We start from the raw sequence: 23,831 nt of genomic DNA, 5'->3' as shown, positions 1-23,831 counted from the left end.
CTTAACAGCTGTGCCCTCCCGCCTAGCACAAGCAGGGACTCCAATATCTGTTACAGGAAAAGTGGAGCTAGAGTAGGAGACAGTGAATGACAAGGCATCTTTTTTCTGTAGGTGTGAGGGTGGGTGGGTCACTGAGAGTTTCATGTAGGATGAGCAACCTATGCGGTGATGTGTATTGGACCTTACTCAATCTCTGCCTGTCAAGGTTACATTCTTTCTTCAAGGCCCCGCTCTCAAGCCATCACCTCTGTGAAGTCTTTCTTGTTCTGCTTTTCCACAGTTTTCCATATACTTTTGACATTAATCACACATAGCTTCCTTTATAGTTATTTATATGTTCTACCTTGCCCATTAAAATGTAAGCTCTAATATACACTGAGCATCTACCATGTTAAGTAATGTTGGGCACTATATATCTATTATCTATAAGTTGAGGAGATTGAGGCTCAGTCAAAGAGGTTTGATAACTTAGCTGAAATCCTAGGTCTAATAAAAGATGGAATTGGGATTAAAAAACCCATACTCTTTCCATATGCATGTATTATGTATTCATTAAGTATGTACTAAATGAGAGTTTAGAGAGATGCCAAACAGAAGAATCAGTCTATATTAATTTCCACAAGTTCCCTTCTCTTACTCTTTACAGCATCAATCTTCTAAATGTTTTTATTTATCACAGTTTTATATGTTATAAAGAATTACTGTAAATCTGGCATAGAAATGGTTTCCAAAGCCTTTATAAAACTGTATGCTATTTATTACTATATTAGCTTCAAATATACCTTTTCTCATCCTTAGTGTAGTAAAATCTGGAAGGTTCTCATGTTTTTTACAAAAGGAATTTTAAAACGTTTATTTGTTGGCATGCCACAAGAAGCATACAGAGGAAGGTAAAGGGAATGTAAATGGAGCTATATTTATAATGCAAAGAATACCAGTTAAGTTCTTCCTTGGGGGAATTAACTACCAGAAAGCCGTGATACCATGTATTACATATAATTTTATGAATAAAATCAATGTTTCTTTGACTCTTCTGAGAAGATCTAGAGCTATTCTTTTCTGCAAACCCTGTATATTCAAAGGAATGGTAAAAAAAATCTGTTGAACATTAGGTTACAAGCATTTATTAAAATGTAATTTTACCTTGTCTTGCCGTATATTCATTGTCTTCAATTAACCTTGCTAAACCAAAATCTGCTATTTTGCACACAAGATTTTCTCCTACGAGAATATTGGCAGCCCGAAGATCTCGGTGAATATAGTTCATTCTTTCAATATATGCCATACCATCAGCAATCTTATAAAGAAAAAAAAAAGACATGATACGAAGGGAAAGAGGGAGAAGACAATTTAGGTTAATGTTAAGTCAAATTACTGAAAACTCATCTCTCTCGAAAGGAGATGATGGTAACAGATGGTAATAGTCTAGCGGATAATAGAAAACACCAATAGAAGAGGAAGAGAGGCAGGGAGAATGAGAGGGAGGGAAGAGGAGAGTGAGAGGAAGAAAAGAAGCAAGAGGAACAATCACAGAGATGTATGTGGCCCACAAAGCCTAAAACACTGTTCTGGCCCTTTATGTTGGTGCCAACTCCTACTACTCAGTGCTTACGACCCTTGAACTCAGGAGTATGGACTAGGCTTGGCATATGCTAGAGTCTCACATGTAGTTTCTTGGTATAAAATTTCTCTAAATTTCAGCACATACTGTAGATTTCCAATACTATTTTCTTTGGAATAGCAATCATTCATTGTTTTACAATTTATCTGTTAAAATATACATTTAAATTTTATATTTGTGGATACATATGTTTCTGGAAGACTACATGGTAAGGACAGAATTGTGATGGGCATTACATGCTTGGTTCTAATACTAATGTTATATGAATTTTAGATACCTCTAGTCATCAGATATTACATTATCTATAGTATAAGAAGATGAGATTATCTCTAACGTTCCTTCCAGCTCTAAAATTTCAAGACTTCATTATATAAACAATAGTATTCTACTAAAATTATTTTACATTTTTAATGTAAACTTTCAATTCAAATTGATAGATGTATAAACACACAAGTACCTGAGCAGCCATATCAACCAGCTGTGGGAGCTTCAAATACTTCCCATCACCCTCCTTCAGGAAATCTAGCAAGCTCCCTGTAAGAGATGGCGAGACATTCATGGAAAATTAGCAGATCATAAACTAGGATTGAAAAGACATTCCCCCACCTCTGAAATCACCACACCAAGATACAAAACTTCAGCTTCTTATTCTTTATTAATTTTTGCAGCTTTGGAATTTCTGAATAACTATTTTTAAGATTCTAGAAGAGGGTCCTAAACTAAAATTTTATGAACTTCTCCCAATAACATATGAAAAAAGGAGAAATGCAATAATCTCACCAGATCACAGGCATTTCTTCCATGCTTTGATCAAATTCAATGGTCTCAATTTTGATTCAAAAAGCAATATTAGATATGTATATATTTTGAAGTCAATCTGAAATCGAGAGCTTAGAAAAATGGAAATATTTTGGGGTACTTAAAACTAAATCTAGGTGGTTGAGTTGACATGGAAGTGTAAGTCCAACTAACTTCTCTCAATTTTAGCAGAAGATACCATGGAACATTAAAGTACTATGAACAACAGCAGAGAAAGGCTAGAAAGCAAAAGTCTAGTTGCTATTCCTCTATTACTGGTTAAAGATTTACCATGTTCCTGAATTTAATCAGGAGAAAATATCACACAAGCCCAAGTTAAGACACATCTTATAAAACAAAGATAGTGTTCCCTTCGAAAATAACATGTAATGAAAGACAAGAAAGGCTGCAGGACTGCTCCAAATTAAAGGAGACCAAAAAGAAATTACAACTAAAAGAAATCCATGACCATGGACTGGATACTGGATCAGGAAAAATTGGTATAATTAAGGACATCACCAAGCTGACTGGTTTGAAATCTGAATATGAGCTGACAGGTTGTAGGTAAGAGAAACAGATCAATGTTTTATTTCCTCATTTACATCCTTATGCTGATTATCTAAGACAGTGTCCCTGTCTATAGGAGACAAATGCTCAAGTATTTTGAGGTAAAGGGAACATAATGTTTACAATGAACTCTCAAATGGTTCAGGAGAAAACCTTTATATTTTATATATTGATAGATATATCTAGTTAACAATTGATAAATCTGGCTGAAATACATATGGGACTTCTTTGTATTGTTTTTGCAACTTTTCTATAAGATTCTCATTTATAGAGATTCAGAGTCAGAGAATATATATATTTCTTCTGGTCTGTCTACTGCAGAGGGAACATGTTACTGTGCTTGTCCATTCATCTGTCCACTCAAATATTTGCTGAGGGTCATGTTAGGCAATGTAAAAGGTATAGAAAATACAAAGATAAAGAAGTCATGGTCTCTGCCCTTGAAAAGATTTTGATCTAATCTTATAGATCTAGAACCTATAAAATATATGCAAGCATAAATATTGTCCAGTAGGTATTATAAAAGTTTTTGTAGAAACTACAATGGATACAGTTAATTAATTCATCAGAAAAGCTTCACGGAGGGAGTGCATTTAAAGGAATAATAAGGACAAACAGGGAATTCCAGGAAGAGGGTAACAAGTACAAAGGCTGTAATGCATAAAACAGCACAGTTTAGGGACTGAAAACAGTCCCTCCTATTGGCTCCAGTTCCCGTGCCTCCGCACCACCCCCTGGCCTCTCACACCCACCAAATTTGATGTGACTCCAAGTCCCATGCAGTGACAGCCCCTCTCACTGTCCAGCCCACATGCCTCCAACGACCACCCTGTCACGCACCCTGGGGACGCACGGGCTCACTGCACCCTTTCGCATCTCCTGCGCCCCTTCCCACCTCCTCCAAGGGCGGAGACCTCCTTGCCCTTCCTGTTCCCTTCCACTCCCCACCCCCCTCCCCCTTCCCCCCCCCCCGCCCCTGTACCATGAGCAAAAATATTTTTTTTGGGGTGGGGGGGATAAAAAACAGTCCCTCATATATAAGAACACAGAGCACAAAGATGGGAACTAACAAGAAGGCTGCAGAAGAGAACACAGAAAGCAATGCATCGACGGACTTTATCTCTTTTATATGAAGTTTTATGCTGAGAAATATGATCAGATTTATGTTGAAAAAGTAATATGAAGAATGAAATTGGGCCAAACTGCATAAAAGGATTAAGTTTAAATTTCCTGTAATCATCTAGGAAAGAGAAACCATTATGTTAAAATCTAGCAATGATAGTGGGAACAGCAAGAAGGGGGAAATTTCCACAGATTTAATAAATGAGATCGAGAGCAGTCAATAAACTATTCCTACAAAGGGGGTGGGGAAGTGAAGGTTCCTGGGCCCCATCCTGAATCTGCATTTCTAAGGAGTTTCCAGGTGATGCTAAGGCTGCTGCTATCCAATGCACCAAGGCCTCTTGCACATGTGCAAAAGGAGGCAAGTACGAAGATATTCACTGCACATTGTAACAGCGAGGAACTAAAGGCAACCTAAATGTTCACTGGGAAATGAATGAACAGTGGTATATTCATGTAGAATCTCATGCAATAGTTAAGAGTATCTGAAGTAGATCTTCCCTTATCCACATGAATAAATCTTAACAGTGGATGTTGAAAAAACTATCAACAAAACAAAAAGACAATCTATTGAATGGGAGAAGACACTGGCCAATGATACATCTGACAAGGGGTTAATATCCAAAATTTATAAAGAACTCATGCAACTCAACACCAAAAAAAAATCCAATTAAAAAATGGGCAGAGGATCTAAATAGACATTTCTCCAAAGAGGACATGCTGATGGACAATAGACACATAAAAGATTGCTCAATGTCATGAATCATCAGAGAAATGCATCTATCATCAATAAATCAAAAAAAAAAAAAAAACAACAGCAAGTGTGACAAGAACGTAGAGAAATAGGAATCCTCATGCACTGTTGGTAGGATTGCAAATTGGTGCAGCCACTATGGAAAACAGTATGGAGGTTCCTCAAAAAATTAAAACTAAAATTACCTTATGACCCAACAATTCCACCTCTGGGTATTTATCTGAAGAAAACCCAAACAATAATTCATAAAGATTTATGCATCCCTATGTTCACTGCAGCACTATTTACCATAGCCAAGATATGGAAGCAACCTAAGTGCCCATCAACAGATGATTAGATAAATATGTGGTACAGATATGCGATCAACTATTAGTTGACCATAAAAAGAATGAAATTTTACCATTTACAACACGGATGGATGTAGAGGGTATTATGCTAAGAGAAATAAGTCAGAGAAAGACAAATACCATGATCTCACTTATATACAGAATCTGAAGAAAATAAACACACAAAACAGAAACAGATTCATAAATATAGAGAATAAACTGATGGCTGCATGATGGGAGGGGAGTTGAGGCGCTGGGTGAAGAAAATAAAGGGATTAAAAAGTACTAATTGGTAGTTACAAGAGTCACAGGGATGTGAAGTACAGCAAAGGGGATAGTCAATAACATGGTAATAACTATGTACAATGCTAGGTGGGTACGATTCTAATTGGGGGAACCCTTCGTAAATTATATAAATGTCTAACCACTATGCTGTACACCTGAAACTAATATTGGATGTCAACTGTAACTGAAAAAAAATATGTTGAATGAACTAAAGCTAGTTAGATCTTTGTAAAAAAAAACATACAAATATTGTTAATAAGTAAATATATATTAGTAAAAGCAAATTGACATTAAAAATGCAGATGGGAAAGGTAAACACCAACTTCAAAATTGAGGTTACCTCTGAGGGGAAATGGGCCCAAATGGCCCTGAAAGATGAGCTAAAAGGAAAATGAGTCTCAAGGAGGGGGTAAAAACAAGGATTCAATTAGATAGTTAAATGTATTGTTTCCTTAGAATGACCTGAAGCAAATGTGGCAAAATGTAAACATTAGTTAAATACAGATGGTAAAGATGTGGGTGTTATGGTATTTGTATGTTTCAAATACTCCAATTAAAAAAAAATTACTCTCTAAAAACTGTTGATATTAAGTAAACTTGAACAGCTTTCAAAAAAGACTAAATGGCTGGTTAGGAAGTGAAGACTGAGAGTACTGCCTGTTCTTTAAAAAATCTTGGCTATGAAGGGAAGCAAAAAGGTAGAGCAGTAGGTGAAAACCAGATGCTAGGACCAAGAGAGGGTTTCCTTTTTCAACGTAAGGATAAAGAATGCACTAAAGGACCTGTCCTTAAACAGAGGAAGGAACACTTCTTTTTCTTGGCCTGCAGGACAGACTAAGGTTTTAGAAATACTCTACATTTATACACTCAATATAAAATGCAGAGTGTATATAAAAAGCAAAAGATACAGTTCTTTAATCAATACGACACTTAGAACACTGTTCAGTGCAACAATAGGTGAAGTGCTAAAATTGCGCAAAGACTACAGAGCATAGAAATCCAGAATTAGAATGTGTCATTTTGACAATTCCTCTTCTGATTTTTAACCAATCACAACAAATACCACTTCCCCTTAAATATTTCTTATATCCATTTATTATAGAATGTTTTCTGCTTATCATTGTTCCTTAACCATTTTTTGGTTCATATGTTGAGAATCTGATGAAAACTATGAACACTCTTTCCAGAAAACATACGTAAGCATGAAAAAACTAACGCATAACTTCAAAGTAAGTTCATAAACCCTCTGAAGCTCATTTATGACCCTCGCAGAGGGTAAGTACTCAATAAATAGTAGTGGAACCAATTCAAAGCAGTCTTTAAATTTGTCTCATATACCTCCCTGGCCTTATTTCCTAGTTTCTTCTACTACGTCTGTACTTCCCATTAGCCATTGTTTTGTCAGCCATTTCCTCAATCCTTTTGGCTCTGCAAAAATACCCATTCCCTTCACTTTACCCATCCATATCCTCCATAACTTTAAAGTGTAGTTCAAGACTTTTTTCTAATTTTTCTCAATTTATTCCAGCCTGTGATCTCTTCCTCAATTCCTATTATCCTTATCGAATGTATCAAACACTTAGAAATTCATTATATTTTGGCCTGTAGCTTAGTTTGTTTATAGTGAATCGTCGTTTACTTTAATACTGAATAGTAACTCTTCGGGAGTTTACGTCTTTTATCTCCAAATTTAATGTAAGTTATTTGGGTGGCTTTATTTCTTTGACATCTTTTAATAACGAGCAGAGTGTGTTGTATGTTAGAAGCATTCAATACATTTTGGTTGTTAATAATTTCTAGAGTAGTCTGACTATAAAGATTTCAAAGACCATAATGCTTATGACAGATGGGGATATTAGTGGAAGGCTTCTAATACCTGACTTAAGTACAATGTGAAGGGCGTATAGTTGACAGACTGGTCAAAAGATAGGGAAACCAAATTCCAGGTGAAGGAAATAACACAAACAAACTCATGGAAACATGGAGCAACAAAATTACCTACTTGGCCAGAAAAGTGGGTTTATGTGAAAGCACTTGAGGCAACGAGATGGGTTCTATAGGGCCAACTGCTAAGTACCTAATTAACAAGATGAGGAATTAGTTTTGAAACTAGAAGGGACAATTGTGATCTTGCATTCTAAATTTCCCATTTAGAAATAATCCTAACCCAGCAACCTGACACCATACTTTTCCCATGCTCTCCCAATTAAGTTAATTCTTAAAATCAATATACAAAGCTAATGGACCATTATATTTTTATGCTATCAATATCTTGATTTACTTTTTCTTTTTTTATCCTATATCTTGACTTAAACTTCCTCTTTATTGTTCCTTTCCTTCCTTTTACAGTTCATCCAATGCACTCTGAAATGTGATATTTGGCGGTGGTTCGCAGAAGATTCCTTCCAAAAACTACAATGTGCTTTGGGGCGTTAGGTATGTTTGGCTATCAATTAGTAGGCTATGTCAATTCTTAACCTTTTATTTTTCCTCTTTGTTTTGGGGTGGGGGGAGGGCAGGGATTTTTCCTATAGCAAATGTGGAGCTTGTAGTTGGCCCTGTCACCACTAGATGGAACTAAATTGATGGCCAAGATGGACTGCTGGAGAGCGATGACAATCAGTGTTAGCTATGGATAGTGACTTGTTAAGAGTAAAAAAACGTGGATAAAACTCAAGAGGGTAAAAAGCAAGTCTATCAGCACATTTTATGACTTACTGGTTCCTCTTCTAAAACATCATTAGCAAAGGGAAAAAGAGGGAAGAGCAATCTTTCCTTTTCTTTATCCTAGCCCTAATCATTCCTGTTACTTAAAATCCCACTTTGGAGTCTGAGGTTTAGGAGAATGGAGACATTTCAGTTGATAATAGAAACATAGAAAAAAGTTTCTAGGCATCCATCCCAATTATGGAGAGGGAGAGTATGCTTATATTAAAACGAGATAAAGTTAATTTACTTAACTTTGCTTAATTTCTTTGCTTTAGTACTAAAGATGCATCTTTCTGACTGCATTGTTTTAATTCAATTTGTACAAGCACTTTTTTTTCTTTTTCATTTTCTTAGCTATTCTGCTTCCTTGAATCAAACAGAATGAAGGACTATTCACTTTCAAAATAAATTTGGCCTGCCTTATTTTCCTTTTGAATTTTGTATCTTGGAATAACGGGAGTGAATCACTATTCTGTTAAACAAAATGTAAGATTTTTCTCTTTTCAAATGTCTACAGAAAAATCTTAGAAAACACTGTATGATAAAAATCTGTATGCATAAAAATAAAAACGAAGACTTGCTTTTTAAAAATTTATTAACATGTATACCCTAAGAGATACTAATAATAGACACATACCTTTTGACATAAATTCAGTGACAATGTAAATTGGCTCTTCAGAAACAACAGCATATAGTGGGACAAGTTTGTCATGTCTTAATTTTTTCATTATCTGAGCCTCTTGAAGAAAAGCGTCTGGCATCATTGTACCTGGTTTTAGTGTTTTGATCGCAACTTTTGTGGTTCCGTTCCATGTTCCTAAAAAAACAATACTTTTACTGTTTTAATCTATATTTGAAAAGAATTTACATCAAACTTTAATGAGTAGCATTATCTTAAATATTTCAACATATCTTATAATTAATTGTGGCATTTTAATCTACAGCTAAACATTGACAAAAAAAACCTGAAAGTTCAGGCTTCTTACCCATCCATACTTCACCGAAACATCCTTGTCCTAGCTTAACTTCTAGTCGCAAAGATTCTCGAGGGATTTCCCAAGCATCTTTTGCTAGACCTTGAGTCTGGGGTTTCACAGTTGGACACACAGTTGTTAACTTATGACATAAACCATCAGCGTGTTCTAGATAAATGAATAAACTACACTGTAAAATAAATTACTCAGAAAAATTAAGGTACATGTACTATCAATATTTTTAAAAACTTAAATTATAGAAAATGAAAACAAAAAAGTGTTCTACCAGTTTTTTTATGAAAGCACAAACACAAGGGAGTTGTACAAAGGCAAAACATATAAGAAATAAAATATTTTGTTACATTTTAAAAGTTATTATTTATTAAATACTTATTATGTTCCAGCTATTGTACTAATTGAGCACTTTAGGGATCTCAGTCGAGTCTTGGAAAATTAATCAACTTTCTCAAGCTCACTTGGTGATCAAGATGGGATTCAAACCCTAGGTCTAGCTGCCTCCAAAGTTCTGCTTTTGACCACTGTGCTTTATTTCTTCCCAAAGAGAATACTACCATTAATTGTTATTTCTAGTAACCACCAATATAAGGGGTATACCAAAAATCAAAGAAAAATTTCTTTATTTAGGGGACTGAATTTTAAATAAGGGAGACACAAAAACAGGGAATCTTAAATTCATAAGAGTTTGATTTGTGAATCCTGCTTATACAATCTTATTGTAAATAAGACATGTTCTTTCCCATTCTCAGCAAGTTACCTCACAAACCCACATTCTAACAAGTGCAATTACGACTGATGCCACTGCTTGGCAACATGTTTGATCACTGTCAACACTGGCAGTTGATTTGATAGATTCAGTTTGCAGCTAGCCATCACTGAAGAAGAAATTGCTATGGAAACTTCCCCTTCCCTAGTATTAATTATTTAAAGAATTTCAAATGCATTCATATATCAAATTGGCAAAGAAAATTTTTGAGACAGAAGACTAAGACTGCACCTTTCAAAGGCCCTTGAAAGACTGAGGAATATCTATAGTTGCTCAGGTTAATTTTCCAGGAAAAGAAACATGCATCTTCATTGGATTTATTTTACTTAATAAATAAATCTCAACGAATTTATCCTTTAAGAAGTCTCATATAGTCCAGCCCATGCAGAGGAAGGTAAACCAAAAGGATATCTGATATAGCTTTTTCATAGCTTTACCTACTTAACAAGTGTCCTTAAATAAAATACTTGTTTTATTTATTCCCACAATCTAGCTTGTTATTTAGCTGTTATAACATGGAACTCCAATGTAAACATAATGCCAGTAAGATATTAAGACTCAAATGATGATAATCTGATTTTAACACATCCAAAAATACAATTCAGGTATAAGTATTCACAGTTCCTCATTTAAAAACTAAAATACAACAGATATTTAGTGAGCACATATTGTGTGTAAAGTAGCATGCTAAACCTTAAGAGATAAGAAACATGAATTCTGTCCTCATAAAATAGAACATGAGGAATAATTTTCACCTTTCAAATATTTACATACCTGTGTAATGTTTTACCAATTTCTGCAGAGTATCGAATTGTGCTCTGGTTGTGATATAGTATCCACCATTGTCAAGTTTCCTAATTTTGTAGTGTTTCACATTGTCACCTCTTACTTCATCCCAATCACGAATAGAGAGGGAAAAAGCACCTGTGGGGTGGGGGTGGGGGGATAAGGGGGAATAAAATCTTTATCTTTCTCAAAATACTGCCTAAGAATATTTTTATACTTACATTAACATAACATTCATACCTTTAGTAGTTTCACTCTCTCGTACTAAGAAAATACCTCGTTGATTCCCAGGATTCAGAAGTAATCTTTCAGCATCTTTTCTCCCCATTTTGCCAAAATACCATCTGCAGAAAAATTAATAGTGTTCTGAGTTAGAAAGGTGTATGGATAAGAAAAATTATACATAAGTATTAACAAGAATGGAGTGGGATTTAAAGGATGACAAAGAATAGCTATTGAATATATCATAAAAATACAGTAAAACACGATGAAAGCTATTTATTAAATAGGAATATTACAAATATTACTGTCAGAATATACTCTGGCATAGTATTTCCATGTATTGACTATTCAACATGTCTCTCAAATTCCACCTAGCAGTCATAAAAAGGGTAGTAAATGGAGAAGGAAAGGCAACAAGAGACAGAGCCCTTCAATCGGTGACAGATGGAAATACTAAGACTACAGTAGGAAGAATAAAAGTGATTCTCTGGTAACAGTGTGATCATCCATATTTAGTAGGATGCAAGTAAACCATATCCAAATTCTTAGGAATTCTAATTTGTGTAAATTTAATACAGTTTTAAAAATGACAGTTATGGAGACAAATTAAATATTATTAGTAAAAGCAAACAGTGATATGCAGTGATATGCAAGGCACCGTGTTAAATGTTATGATATGAAAATAAAATAGCATTTATGGATCCCAGATAAACTTAGTTCGACTTGAAAGTAATGTCATTAAAGGTGAACTTTAACTTCTTAAAAGTTGCAAGACTAGTAGACAGAACTCTCATATACCCTCCACCCAGGTTTCCCAACTGTTAACAATTTGCTTTGTCATAGTCTCTCCCTGACTGTGTATAGGTGTGTATATTTTTTTCTGAACTGATTGAGAGTAAGTTACAAACAAGCTGAACCGTTATTCCTAAAATACTGCAGTGTGTTACTTCCTTAAAGACAAGGATACTCTCTCTCCTAAAAAGGTGCAAACACCTAAGTCAAGAAAATAACATGGATATAACACTCCCAACAGAGGGTAAATTTTTAAAGTGAGACAGTACACAGAATACAAAAAGGGTTAACATAATTTTTTAAAGTAAAAGAGTAAAGGCATAACACAGCACTATAAATGTAGATTCGTTTATGATCCTGCTGTAAGTGAATACTATTGCATTAATTATTAATTTTCGAGTAACATCCCCTATTAATATGATACATTAGCTATATTAAGACTGATACGTAATTGTGTGTGTAAAGTTGTGGCTAAGTAGAATGTGCATTAAAACATTTTAAAAATCAAAACAATTAATAAAATATAAAGTAGCACCATACTCTTCTGCCTGAATGGAATCTGCAGGGGCTACATAATTGCTAGGAATATAGCCATTCTTTCCTGTAGCAATTGATCTTGCTTCCCACCAGTCTCCTTCCCTGCAACACAGAAAACAACAGTTACCACAAGGTATACTATTGTTCAAGGCATGATCTATTGCAGGATCTGAAGAAGACAAGAGATATTACTTTCGTTTTGTATTTATGCATTCATTTGATCAAGAATCAAACTCAAAGAATACTACTAAAAATAGGTTTTATGAATTAAGAGAATAAGCAAAAGCACAGCTGCATTTCTGCTCCAAACCAAATTAAAATATCACAGTTTAATTTTAGCTATAAGATCACTTTTTTACAAACTCCTTCAACCTGGGACAATCAACCACACTGAATAAAACAATCTCAGAGGTATATCTTTCAAATTACTCAGTTTCAATTGTTTTCTTTTTAAAAGCTTTATTGAGGTGTAATTTGCATATCATAAAATCCTCCCATTTAAGATTTAGTAGATTTAAATATATTCAGAGTTGTGCAACTATTACCACAATCAATTTTAAAACCTTTCCATCACCCCGCAAAGAAACCCATATCCATTAACAGTCACTCTCCACTCCCCTCCCCTCCTGCCCCCACCATTACCAATCACTAATCTGCTTTTTGTGGTTCTTAATCTATGGATATATCTACTGTGGACATTTCATATAAATAGAATCATACAATATATGGTCTTTTTGACTGGCTTCTAATTTTTTCAAGGTTCATTTATATTTCTGCATGTACCAGTAGTTCATTCTTTTTCTTTTTCTTTGTCAAATGCTTTTCTTTTAATAGGCCATAAAATTATAGTTCCTTTTTAGTCACTTTAGGAAAAAAATCAAGATGCCCTAGAACTCCTGTAGCCAAAATACTGTCAATGGGCAATAACAATAAAAATTTAATTATTGGAATAAAGTATATACAAAAATATTATCTTAAATATCCAAATAAAACTAAAAGCAATTTAGAACATGAGAACTATATACAGTTTATACTACATAAGTCTTGACTCTTCCAAAATTAATGTGAAAGTAGTAAATATTATCAGTCTCTAATGAGGAATATATATGGGTTCTACTACTGAAGATTAAAAGTTATGTTTTGCTTACCAGAGAAAAGTACTGAAAATAGTTTATCTAAGCTGAAATTTCATAAATGCTTAAGGTGCATTTGCTTTCTAGAAAATGAAATGAAAATAATCCTTTGGTGATCAAATATTTACAAACTCATACTTGATTTGTAGCTTCCTAGTATATATTCTATACTTTCAGACATACAAACTGAAAACTTTATATTTAATCCTGCCAATCATTCATTAATTCATTCAAACATTTACTGAATATCTTTTAAATTTTATAAAAAGCTGTGCTAGAAAAAGGAGAAAAAAAAAAGTCCTTACCCTCAAGAAATGTACAGTCTAGAGCAGAATCTCTCAACCTTGGCACTATTGACACTTTGGGCCAAATAACTCCGTTGTGGAGGGCAGTCTTGTGCATTGCAAGATGCTGAGCAATATCCCTAGCCTCTATCCACTAGATGACAGTAACATCACCCTGAATTTAACAACCAAAAATGTCTCCAGAGATTGCCAAATATCCCCCTGGGAAATTTTGTCCTAGGCCAAGAACCCTTGTTTAAAGAGTAAGTAAGTGATAAATTATAATTCAAAATTGGGATGGCAGCTATGCTTAAGGTTTGCATATGTTGCTATGTGAATATGTAAGAAAGGCACTTAATCCAGCAGGAGGTGGGGACTGGGCCGCCAGGGAGTGGAAGAATGTCAAGAAAGGCTTCCTTGAGAAAGGATGTCGGAATATACATTCTGAAGGATGTGTTCAGTTGGCCAGATAAAGGGGAAAAAAATGGAGAGATAAAATGTGATATTACAGAAAAAATAAATCATATGTATGAAAGCGTGGAGCAGGTGAGAAACCACAGTGTATTCAGAAAATTCAAGTAATTCAACATGGTTAAGCAGTGGAGTGAGAAACGGGAAGAAGCTTAATGAGTGATGCCTACTATTCCTGTTACTTTTCTTTCTGGTGATGGCAACTGGTAGCTATTGAAGAGTTTTAAAGCAGAGAGACATGAACCTATTTTATGTTCTGGAACAATAACTGGTAGTAAATGGGAATAAGAATGGACTGAAACATGACCGGAAGCAAAGAGACCATAAATACATATATTGAGAAGATACAAAGTGGTTGCTACACCTGCTAACAAAATTATGGCATCTATTTTCCATAGCTGGAACTATTTTCCATAGCTGGAATTTCTGTAGTGGGCTACTAACTGACAACAAGTTTAAGAATCACTTAGGAAAAAAGCAACTTACTTTGGGCAGTTTGGAATTATAGAAGTTCCTTACCTAGCCTTTTTCCTTTTTTTTTTAGAAACTGATCTCTAAATCACCTAGTACTTAAATAGAATTATAAAATTCTTTTTATAAAGATATTTTTTAAGTAATGTTTTTTGAAAGTAATATTACTTGTTTACATATGCTCGCTCGACCTTCATTCTTAAATCTCTACGTTTCATGGCAGAACCACAACAGCACAATTTGTAGATGTAACTTCTGGCTACATGAGTATTTTACCATGTGTCTAATGAAACCAAAGGCATCATCCAACCCAGTGGGCAGAGACCTATGCCTACTACTCTCATCTCTGAATGGTCAGCTAGGTGAGTCGTTTCAGTTGAAAGCAGGTAACAGTCAGTATTTTTCATTCACAACACTTACGTATTGTTAATTATTTGAAATCTTTCACCCTTCTTAAATGAAAGGTCTTCTGTAGTTCTAGCTTCATAATCATATAAGGCCACAAATATAGTAACACCACCTAATGAAGGAAAAAAGACCAAGGTAAATTATATAGGCAAATTAACAAAAAAGAAAAAAAAAAACACTGCCAGCAAAAAAGTTTAAGCATAGTTTTTTTTCATAGTCTCCAGAATCTATTTTTAAAATTTGGAAATATGGGCAGGTGGCATTTTCAAGTTACTAAGATGCTCTCTTAAGACCTTTTATGAAAGTTCTGTACTTCACAAATTCTAAAATTCTACAGACCCAGAGAAACAAATTTAATTTTGATTCATAGTAGCAACATCTCTAGCTTGAAAGACAGTCAATATTCAAATCAGTTATCTGGCAGAAAAAGCATTAACAAGTACTATAAACTACTGTTACTGATGGTCTAAACTTCTTATGAACTATGAGTGAACATTTTGATCTTTGAGACTAATCATTAACAGTAATAACTAGGGTTTTAGTAAGATAATTTATTATATTAACATTCAAATATAAAAACAGCATTTTTTTTCTTAGTAATTAAATTTTATGGCTAATATGAATTACAAATGCCAAAAATAACTGTGTCATACATATACAGCAGCAGTCCCTAATCTTTCTGACACCAGGGACGGGTGCTCCTATGAGAAACTAATGCCTGATTATCTGAGGTGGAGCTGAGCTGCTGGGGAGCGGCTGCAAATACAGATGAAGTTTCACTTGCTTGCCTGCTGCTCACCTCCTGCTGTTCAGCCCAGTTCCTAACAGGCCACTGACTGGTACTGGTCTGTGACCCAGGGGTTGGGGACCCCTGCCTGATATATACCATTGTGTGCTAAAGATTAGCACACTTAAACAGTCAAACTATTATCTACAAACAAAAGAATAAAACAAATTACCTCATTTATTGGGCTCCCCTCCCCCTGCCCCCCTGTTCCAGTCCTATATTAACTACCTATTTGACATCTCTACTTGACTGGTCTAACAAGCTTTTAAAATATATTATAAGTACAAAACAAAGGTGATGATTTTCCTCTTCTAAACTGCTACCCAAATCTTCCCTACCTAAGCAAATGGTACTACTAACCAATTAGGTACTCAACTCAAGCCAAGCGCATGACCAGCACAGTCAGTGCTACCTCTAAAATATCTTGTCTACTTTCTTTTCCATTTCTACTGCTGCAACCTTAATCCAAGTCCTTATTATCTTTCACTGGGACTGCACGGTCTACTGAGAGTAGTAGCCTCCTAATCTGCTTCTGTATCTGCTTCCCTACATATTCTCCACATAGCTGCCAGAATGTTTTTTAAAAAGGAAATTCAATCATGCAAATTTTTTACTGAATTTCCTTCCACAGTCTCTTTCTGGCTTTAAATAAACCCCAAACTTCTTACCAGAATCTACGAGGTCCTGAGTAATCCTGACTCCTTAATCCCACATCATACAATCTTACTACCTTTCCATACTGATCTCCTCACTAGTCCTTAAAAACTGCCAAGTCCAACTTACCTCCTAAACTCTGCATTCGTTATTCTCTCTCTATTAAGCTCTTATCCTAGTTCTGCATATATTTGGGTCATTCTAATTAACCAAATTTCAGCTCAAATGATTTTTTCTCAAGATGCCTTTCCTTGATCATTCAAAGGGCCCTTCACCAAGTTTCTGGTTAGTTCTTTCATAGCATTTAAGAACTATTAATCATACTGTTTAGTTGTTTGTATAATTATTATCCAACCTTCCACTATAATGTAAATTCCATTAGGGCAAAAACTTTGTTTCTCTTGCTTACAACTTTCTATACTTGGCATACAGACACTCCATATTTATTAATAAATGAACACCCACGAACTTACTATTTCACATAAATAAACTGCTTTAGGTAGCTAAAGTATGCCTTTAAGTTTAATATTTACTTTAATCATTTTGGGTTACTATCTTTCCCAAAGAATCCTGAAAATATTTTAAACTTTAGCTGATGACTGAGAAATACCATCACGGCCATTTATTACTAAAGTATTTAGAGTTAGGAAGTTGGAATTAAGATTGTAACTGACTCTGAGGTCTATAACTCCCCAAAGGAACAGTCTAATAGCATCAGTGCATGGCATTGCTCTGGCCTATTCTTGGTCTAGAGGCAAGCAAACTGAAGGGACAAATTTATAGTCCATGCTTATAGAAAAGATTCTTCTTTTGTCCTCATTGATTGTCAATAAGGACATATGTTGCTTAATTTGATGCTGACAACTGTTTGTCAGGTCTAAAGATAAAGTGGACACTCCAAGGGCTATAGGAGAAAGAGTAAAGAAACATGAGTTGTTGATGACATCAAGGAACTACTGAATCAATGAATCCTAGAGCTCATGCTACCCTTTTAAATCAGATGTATTTTGTTATTCAAGGGAAATGCTTCTAGACATCAGATCTTTCTAAAAGAACTCTCTCTTTAAAATTTCTGACTGTTTTTTAAGAGTATTTCTGGCTCCATTAAAAGTTGTCAGCTGTCACTTCTTGCTGTTCTCTGAAAGAATATTATTATATAAATAATAAATGAAGTTCTGGAATAGGCATTAAATCTGGGCTCCCCTGCATATTATCTGTGACTCTGAAAAAAAAATCATTTAAACTTTGACCTTCAATTTTTTTAAAGCAGTAGTACTTAATAGAAAAACTGTATTATCACCACACTGCCATTTAATTAACATTTATTAAGTAATTATTAAAATATTTTAATAGCAGATAGTATTTTACAATCCTAAGAGTAACATTCTTGAGGGTGAGGTATATTTTTTAAAATTTATTTTTCAATTACAGTTGACATACACTATTATATTAGTTTCAGGTGTAAAACAGACATTTATATAGCTCATGAAATGATCACTCTAATAAGTCTAGTACCCATCTGACACCATACATAATTATTACAATATTACTGACTATATTCCCTATGCTGTACTTTATATTATGGTTTAATCTTTATATCCCCAGTACTGGCCACATAATGGGCACTCAATAATTATTTGACAAATGAATTAATGAAATAATTAATGATGTAACTCAATGCATAATTACCATCAGATTATCACCAAATTTCCCAGAACATCCATGTATATGACTTTAATTTTTATTTTAGAGACTTTAATTTTCACATAAACTTATTTTAAGTTGCCCAGTAAGTTATTTCTCTTACAGAAGGCAAACCTTATGTATGTATTGCCCAAGGTCATGTTCTCAAACTGACAACAGAACTGTCCATTTAATCTCACCTGTTAAACCAGCAGGAAATGAACTTGGCACCACTGAGAATGAGGAAGATGCTCCTCCAAAAGGTGTGACCCCTGAGGATCCTCCAAATGGTGTCATGGAGAGACTGTTAAAATTAACAGATGTTCCCTTTGCTGCGGATGTCGGCGTCGTGGCAGTGTGTTCTGCTCCATAATGGGTGAGGCTTGTACTGACAGGTTCTGTAGTGTTTTCTGTCCTATGTTTAATGGCTGGACTTTTGTTCTCTTTACTTTTAATGCAGCCCATTATCAAATCTACAAAAGTAACAAGGCAAATACTTTGAGAAGCAGTTAACATAAAGGACATGTCAAAGGGTGTAATTCAAAAGTTGACTTTAAACATGGCATTTTTCTCCTGAAAAAAAGAAGTAACATTAAACAAAATAAAGGCAAAAAAATCAGACAGCTGAAAATGAAGCTCATTTGTCTTTATTACAATTCTGCTAAAGCATCATTCCAATCATGTCATTCTCTACCTCAACCACTTTAATGGCCCAATGACCACATGCCACAGTGTCTAGGGCCAATCAAGGGCTGTGAAGCCAGAGATCTAAGTTTGAATTTTGGCTTTCTATTTACTAGTGGAGTGGTTCAAGTATGTTGCTGAACCTCTCTGTATCTCAGTTACTTGAAAAGAAGAATAATATCACCTACTTCATAATGTTTTTTATGAGGATTAAGTTCTAGACAAAATCTGGCACGTAGTAGGTACTAGCAAATACTGACTGTAATCCTATGTATACCAGCACTGTGTAACAGAAATATAATCTGAGCCACAATTTAAAATTTTTTAGTAGCCACATTAAAATTAATTTTAGTAATATATTTCATTTAACCCAATACATCTAAAATATTATTTCAACACAGCAATATAAAAGTTTTTAATGAGGTGCTTTATACTGTTTTTTTTTTTTTTTTTTGTATTCTTAAAAATCTGGTACGTATTTAAACTTAAAATATACCTCAATTTGGGCCAGGCACATTTCAAGTATTCCAGAGCTATATGGCTGGTGGCTACCATATGGGACAGTGTAGTTCCACATCTTTTCCCTTACCCTCTAATAGACACATCTCCCCACTGCTTACCAAATACGACGCCAATTCGACTTCTCAACTTCATCTCCTATTATATCCTCAAACTTTTCTCATGTGTGCAAGAAAATAAAAATCCTATTTCCCCAATACCTATACCCTGTATTTTCTTATTTTTGTGGGTTTTTTTTTCCCTCATAAAAGTGCCTCTGTCCACAATACTCTCCTCACATCTCTGCTTGCTAAAATTTATCCACTCACTGATGAGAATCACAAAATACTTTTCCTTTTAGGTTCTCCACATAATTGGTAAAATATATTTTTCCTTAAAACTTGCAGTGTACTTTTGGGAAAATTTTTATATGAGACTCTTATCTTTTTTTTTTTTTTTTTTTTTTTGCTTACTAGCCTAATTCTCGAGCTACCCCCAAATTACAGGCAATGTTATTTCTTAACAGAGTTACTCATCTCTTATACACTGTACAGCCTACCAACATGACATTCATATGTTTACTAACATTACAATATTACTAATAGTACTAATATTGCATTAGCCTATTCACTTTCTGAAGAAGCACTAATGGAGATTTCATGAATTCACTTACTTTTAAAGGTCATTCTCATTTTACAGTTTTTCTTATATGGCATTCAAAAGGAAGAAGGTAAATAATGACTGCCTCAAATTCTAAAAGACTGAATGTTTATAACCTTGGTTGTATAATATTAATTTAAACTGTGGCTGTAAATATTAAAATAGAAACAGTCTCAGAATCTCAGAGTTGGAAAGTTTCCATATCATTCTTAAATGAGGATATTCTCAAGATGTGACGGTTAAGGCCAGCACTGAAACATGACTGGGCTGAAAATCTAAATATCTACTGAAAAAAACACCATGAGACTTAAAAGACAAATGCATAAAAGCTTCTAAAAGTGAAAGAAGAAACAAAATATAAGTTGTTTCACAATCTAGTGTTGGGAAAGTCTTTTAAAGCAGGACTGCCCAACCCCCAGAGCTGGAAACTGCTACTGCACAGCAAGCAGGAGGTGAGTGGTGGGTGAGCCAGCAAAGTTTCATCTGTATTTGCAGCTGCTCCCCAGCACCAGCATCACCACCTCAGTTCCACCACAGGTCATTAGGCATTAGATTCTCATAGGAGCACTGGTCCCTGGTGCCCAAAAGGATGGGGACCACTGTTTTTAAAGCATAATATAAAAGTAGAAATCTTAAAGGAAAAGACTAACAGACACATGATTATTGAACTTCCATGGGGGCAGGGGTAGAGACAAAAACTCTTAAGTGAAGCTAAAGATATGAGAAATGGGGAGGATATCTTTGTACTTGCTCATGCTCTTACTTCCCCTCTCAACACACACAAATGTACACATATGAAAACTGGGTGGCATTCTTAATATATACAACTCTTACACATAAAAAAAAAAGATAGCCCCTCAGAAAAATAGGAACACCTATCAAGAGGCATTTCACAGATAAAATACGAAAGGCCAATTAGTATATGAAGACATGTCCAACCTTCCCACTCTTCTAATAAATGTAAACTTTAAAAGGTACCTTTTTGTTTACCAGATTGGCAAATTCTGACTCAATACTCAAGGTTGAAGAGTGACTTTTAACTAATAATCAAGATATATATCCACAAAACATGTTAAATGCACAAATGTTTTTAAATCCATACGATCTTCAAAATACCTATATCCAAAGTCTAAATATTAATAAAACATTAACAATTACATAGACTTTGAAAGAATAGCAGTTGTATGATGGAGAAAAAATTATGAAAGCCAGTAAGGGTAATTTACTTTAAATTTCATTATAGGCTGATTGAAATATATCAATGCATAACAGGGATTCCTATATTTATTCAGCCTCCCCCCTATTTTCATTCCTAGCTTCTTTAATTCCTCATTTGCATCATTTTCTCCATCCAGGACCCTTGCTTAGGTCTTTTCTCCCTGTAAGACATCACTTCTAACCCTTCCCTTCCTTTAAAAGTCACACCTTTTTTTTTCTTGCCCTATCAGTTTTCCATTACTACTATTCTCTTAACCTGTCCTCCATCTTCTTTTTCTTTATCCAGAGTCTTTAGTCCAACTTTTCACATCCACCCACTTACCCCTTCTAACAGCTCCAGGATAGACCAACATTTTCAGTCCAGTTCCACTAGCACCCCATTATCAACACACAGAAGGCAACATCACTGCTGCCTATATCCTTCAGAAACATTATAAATGTAGGACATGATCACGATTTAAAGTAAACTTCAGGTGCAACGAGTTCAACAGACTTTTATGGGTTGTCTTAGAAACTAACGTCATTTAAAACATTTACATGCAGAAGTCTCTTTTAAGTTCCAAGCTACTAACACAAATATATAGTTACTAACAACATATATTTATTAAGACACTATAAAGGGAACTGAAAATAGCAAGAAATGGTCCCTTTTCTTTAAATAAGGTTATAAATAAGGTTAGGAAACAGGTATAGTATTGTAAAATGTGACTAACAGAAGATATGAGTTTTAGAATAACTATGGTAGTAGGAATTACAGACTGGAAAGAAATAATGGTGGCAGTAAGCAGAGCTGTAAAACTACTGCAATGACCTATGTGAGGAAGGAAAAAAGTAGGAACATTGTGGGGCCAAGATGAAGGGAAAATGAGAGGTACATATTAAATAGAATAATCAAGTTATGATATCAATTGAATATGAGTAGAGGAGATAATGAAGAAAAAGCAATCATTTACTCACTCCCCAGGACTTTACTGAACACTTTAAAAGTAGTTACTATGTGTTAAGGGCTGGATAACCCCAAACTTTCTAGTTTCAATTGAGTGGAACACCATAACTGAGGAAGAGAAGAAACAGGTTTTTCTGGCCCACTGAGTTTAGTTTCAGATGTTAGTTTTAGATGCCTGTGGGGTATCTTGTTAAGTCTAGTAGGGGACTGATGATAAGTCTAAAGCTCAAAAAAAAAAAAAAAAAAAATGAAAACCAGAAAAAGATTAAAACATAAATATTTTCACGGTTTAACCACACCTGTTGGAGATAATAAAACTCACCCAAGGCACAGGTTTGGAGGGGTGTGAAGAATTAACAGAATGTTGCAGCACACCTACATATAAGGGATAGACAAGCAAAGAAATTAGGAAGCAGTAATTCCAGCTGGGAGTACTTTTATAAATATAAAAACACGGTTGGAAAAGATAACCATAAATTTAAAGATAGTGGAATGGGTTACGGAAGAATTCCAACTATATATGTGGCATCTTTTTTTTTCTTAAAAGAAACATGAAGCAAATAGAGCAAAATGTTAATGTGTTAAATGTGAGTAATGACAATTATTTTAGTTTGAAGTATTTTATAATTTAATACACATTTAATAAGAAATAAAACAACACACTGGAAGTAAAGATACAGACTTTCAGGAAGAAAATGGCTAATAAGGCTAAATACCAAAATAAAGTCAAGTGCATTTATATTGATTTATAAGGCAAGCTGATCAGTAATAGGAGCTCACTGATAACTTTAGCAACAGCATTTCTTAGAGTCCTGAAAATAAAAGCTAGATCGCATTAAGTTGAATAATAAATTAATGACTAGAACATGAAAATGTGGAGAATTTTTGGAATGCAATATGTTCACAAATTGGCAACGCACACCTTTTATTAAGACATTTTCTCATTTCTTAGTCTAATTCACTGATCGTCTCCTTCAGTCTTTGTATAATCTAATACAGTAGATGCTTGGTTACTCAATAGTTGTTGCTCTCTCCCTGCTCTGATAAAAGAACCCTGATTTTGTTCACCCTCCTCCCATCTGCCAAGTCCTCCATACAGCCCTAGATAGTATAGTAAGCAATGACAGAATTAAGTCACTCACATGGTCTTATTCCTTTTGTCTATTAACTGTGTAAGCCATCAGCATGGGTTTCTAGGAAGTTTTTCTCACTTGTAAAAAGAAATGCAAGACAGGAATATTCCTATTCTTTCTTAGATGTTATCTGTGATGCCTAAGTCTGAGAGAGCCACTCGAACACTACAAAGCACTCATCTGAAAAGAGAACACCAACATACTGAGAATGGCAGGACTGAGAGTTGAAATCAACTTGGGTTCTTGATGATGTTGCTCAGATATTAACTTATACAACCCTATAATAACCCTAGAACACACTTTGCCTCAGAAATCTTATTATGTGAGATAACAAATACCTACTGTACATAAGCTACTTTTAGTTTGGTTCTCTGTTAATTGCAGCTGAAAAGATTTTAAATAAACTACTTAAATCACATGACAATGGTTATTAAATCCCTTCTCGACATATCAGGATTTGACAGCTTAACAAAAATACAATCTTGCATTGCATAATATTTTAGTCAACAATGAACCACATATGA

The 23,831-nt window shown here is 34.6% G+C and overlaps 1 protein-coding gene across 6 annotated transcripts in view; it reads right to left on the bottom strand.

Annotated features, from left to right (window-relative positions):
• Positions 1-23,831, bottom strand: part of YES1 (YES proto-oncogene 1, Src family tyrosine kinase) — a 73,471-nt gene that overhangs the window by 4,747 nt on the left and 44,893 nt on the right. For 4 of the 6 annotated variants that reach the window (XM_036229891.1, XM_016164560.2, XM_016164556.2 and 1 more), the window contains exons 2-10: positions 18,369-18,641; positions 15,057-15,156; positions 12,281-12,379; positions 10,967-11,070; positions 10,715-10,864; positions 9,169-9,324; positions 8,820-8,999; positions 2,079-2,155; positions 1,144-1,297 (exon numbers count right to left, since the gene is read on the bottom strand). In XM_036229891.1, coding sequence (XP_036085784.1) covers positions 1,144-1,297; positions 2,079-2,155; positions 8,820-8,999; positions 9,169-9,324; positions 10,715-10,864; positions 10,967-11,070; positions 12,281-12,379; positions 15,057-15,156; positions 18,369-18,633 — 1,285 coding nt within the window. In that variant the 5' untranslated portion in view covers positions 18,634-18,641. Of the gene's footprint in view, positions 1-1,143; positions 1,298-2,078; positions 2,156-8,819; positions 9,000-9,168; positions 9,325-10,714; positions 10,865-10,966; positions 11,071-12,280; positions 12,380-15,056; positions 15,157-18,368; positions 18,642-22,496; positions 22,550-23,831 lie in introns of all 6 variants that reach the window. The other 2 variants (XM_036229890.1, XM_016164558.2) reach the window with 1 other exon arrangement.

This window comes from Rousettus aegyptiacus, unplaced genomic scaffold (assembly GCF_014176215.1).
Source record: "Rousettus aegyptiacus isolate mRouAeg1 unplaced genomic scaffold, mRouAeg1.p scaffold_m13_p_12, whole genome shotgun sequence".
Taxonomy (NCBI): domain Eukaryota; kingdom Metazoa; phylum Chordata; class Mammalia; order Chiroptera; family Pteropodidae; genus Rousettus; species Rousettus aegyptiacus.
Note: the sequence above shows the minus strand (reverse complement) of the source record. Positions and strands in the feature narration are given on the sequence as shown.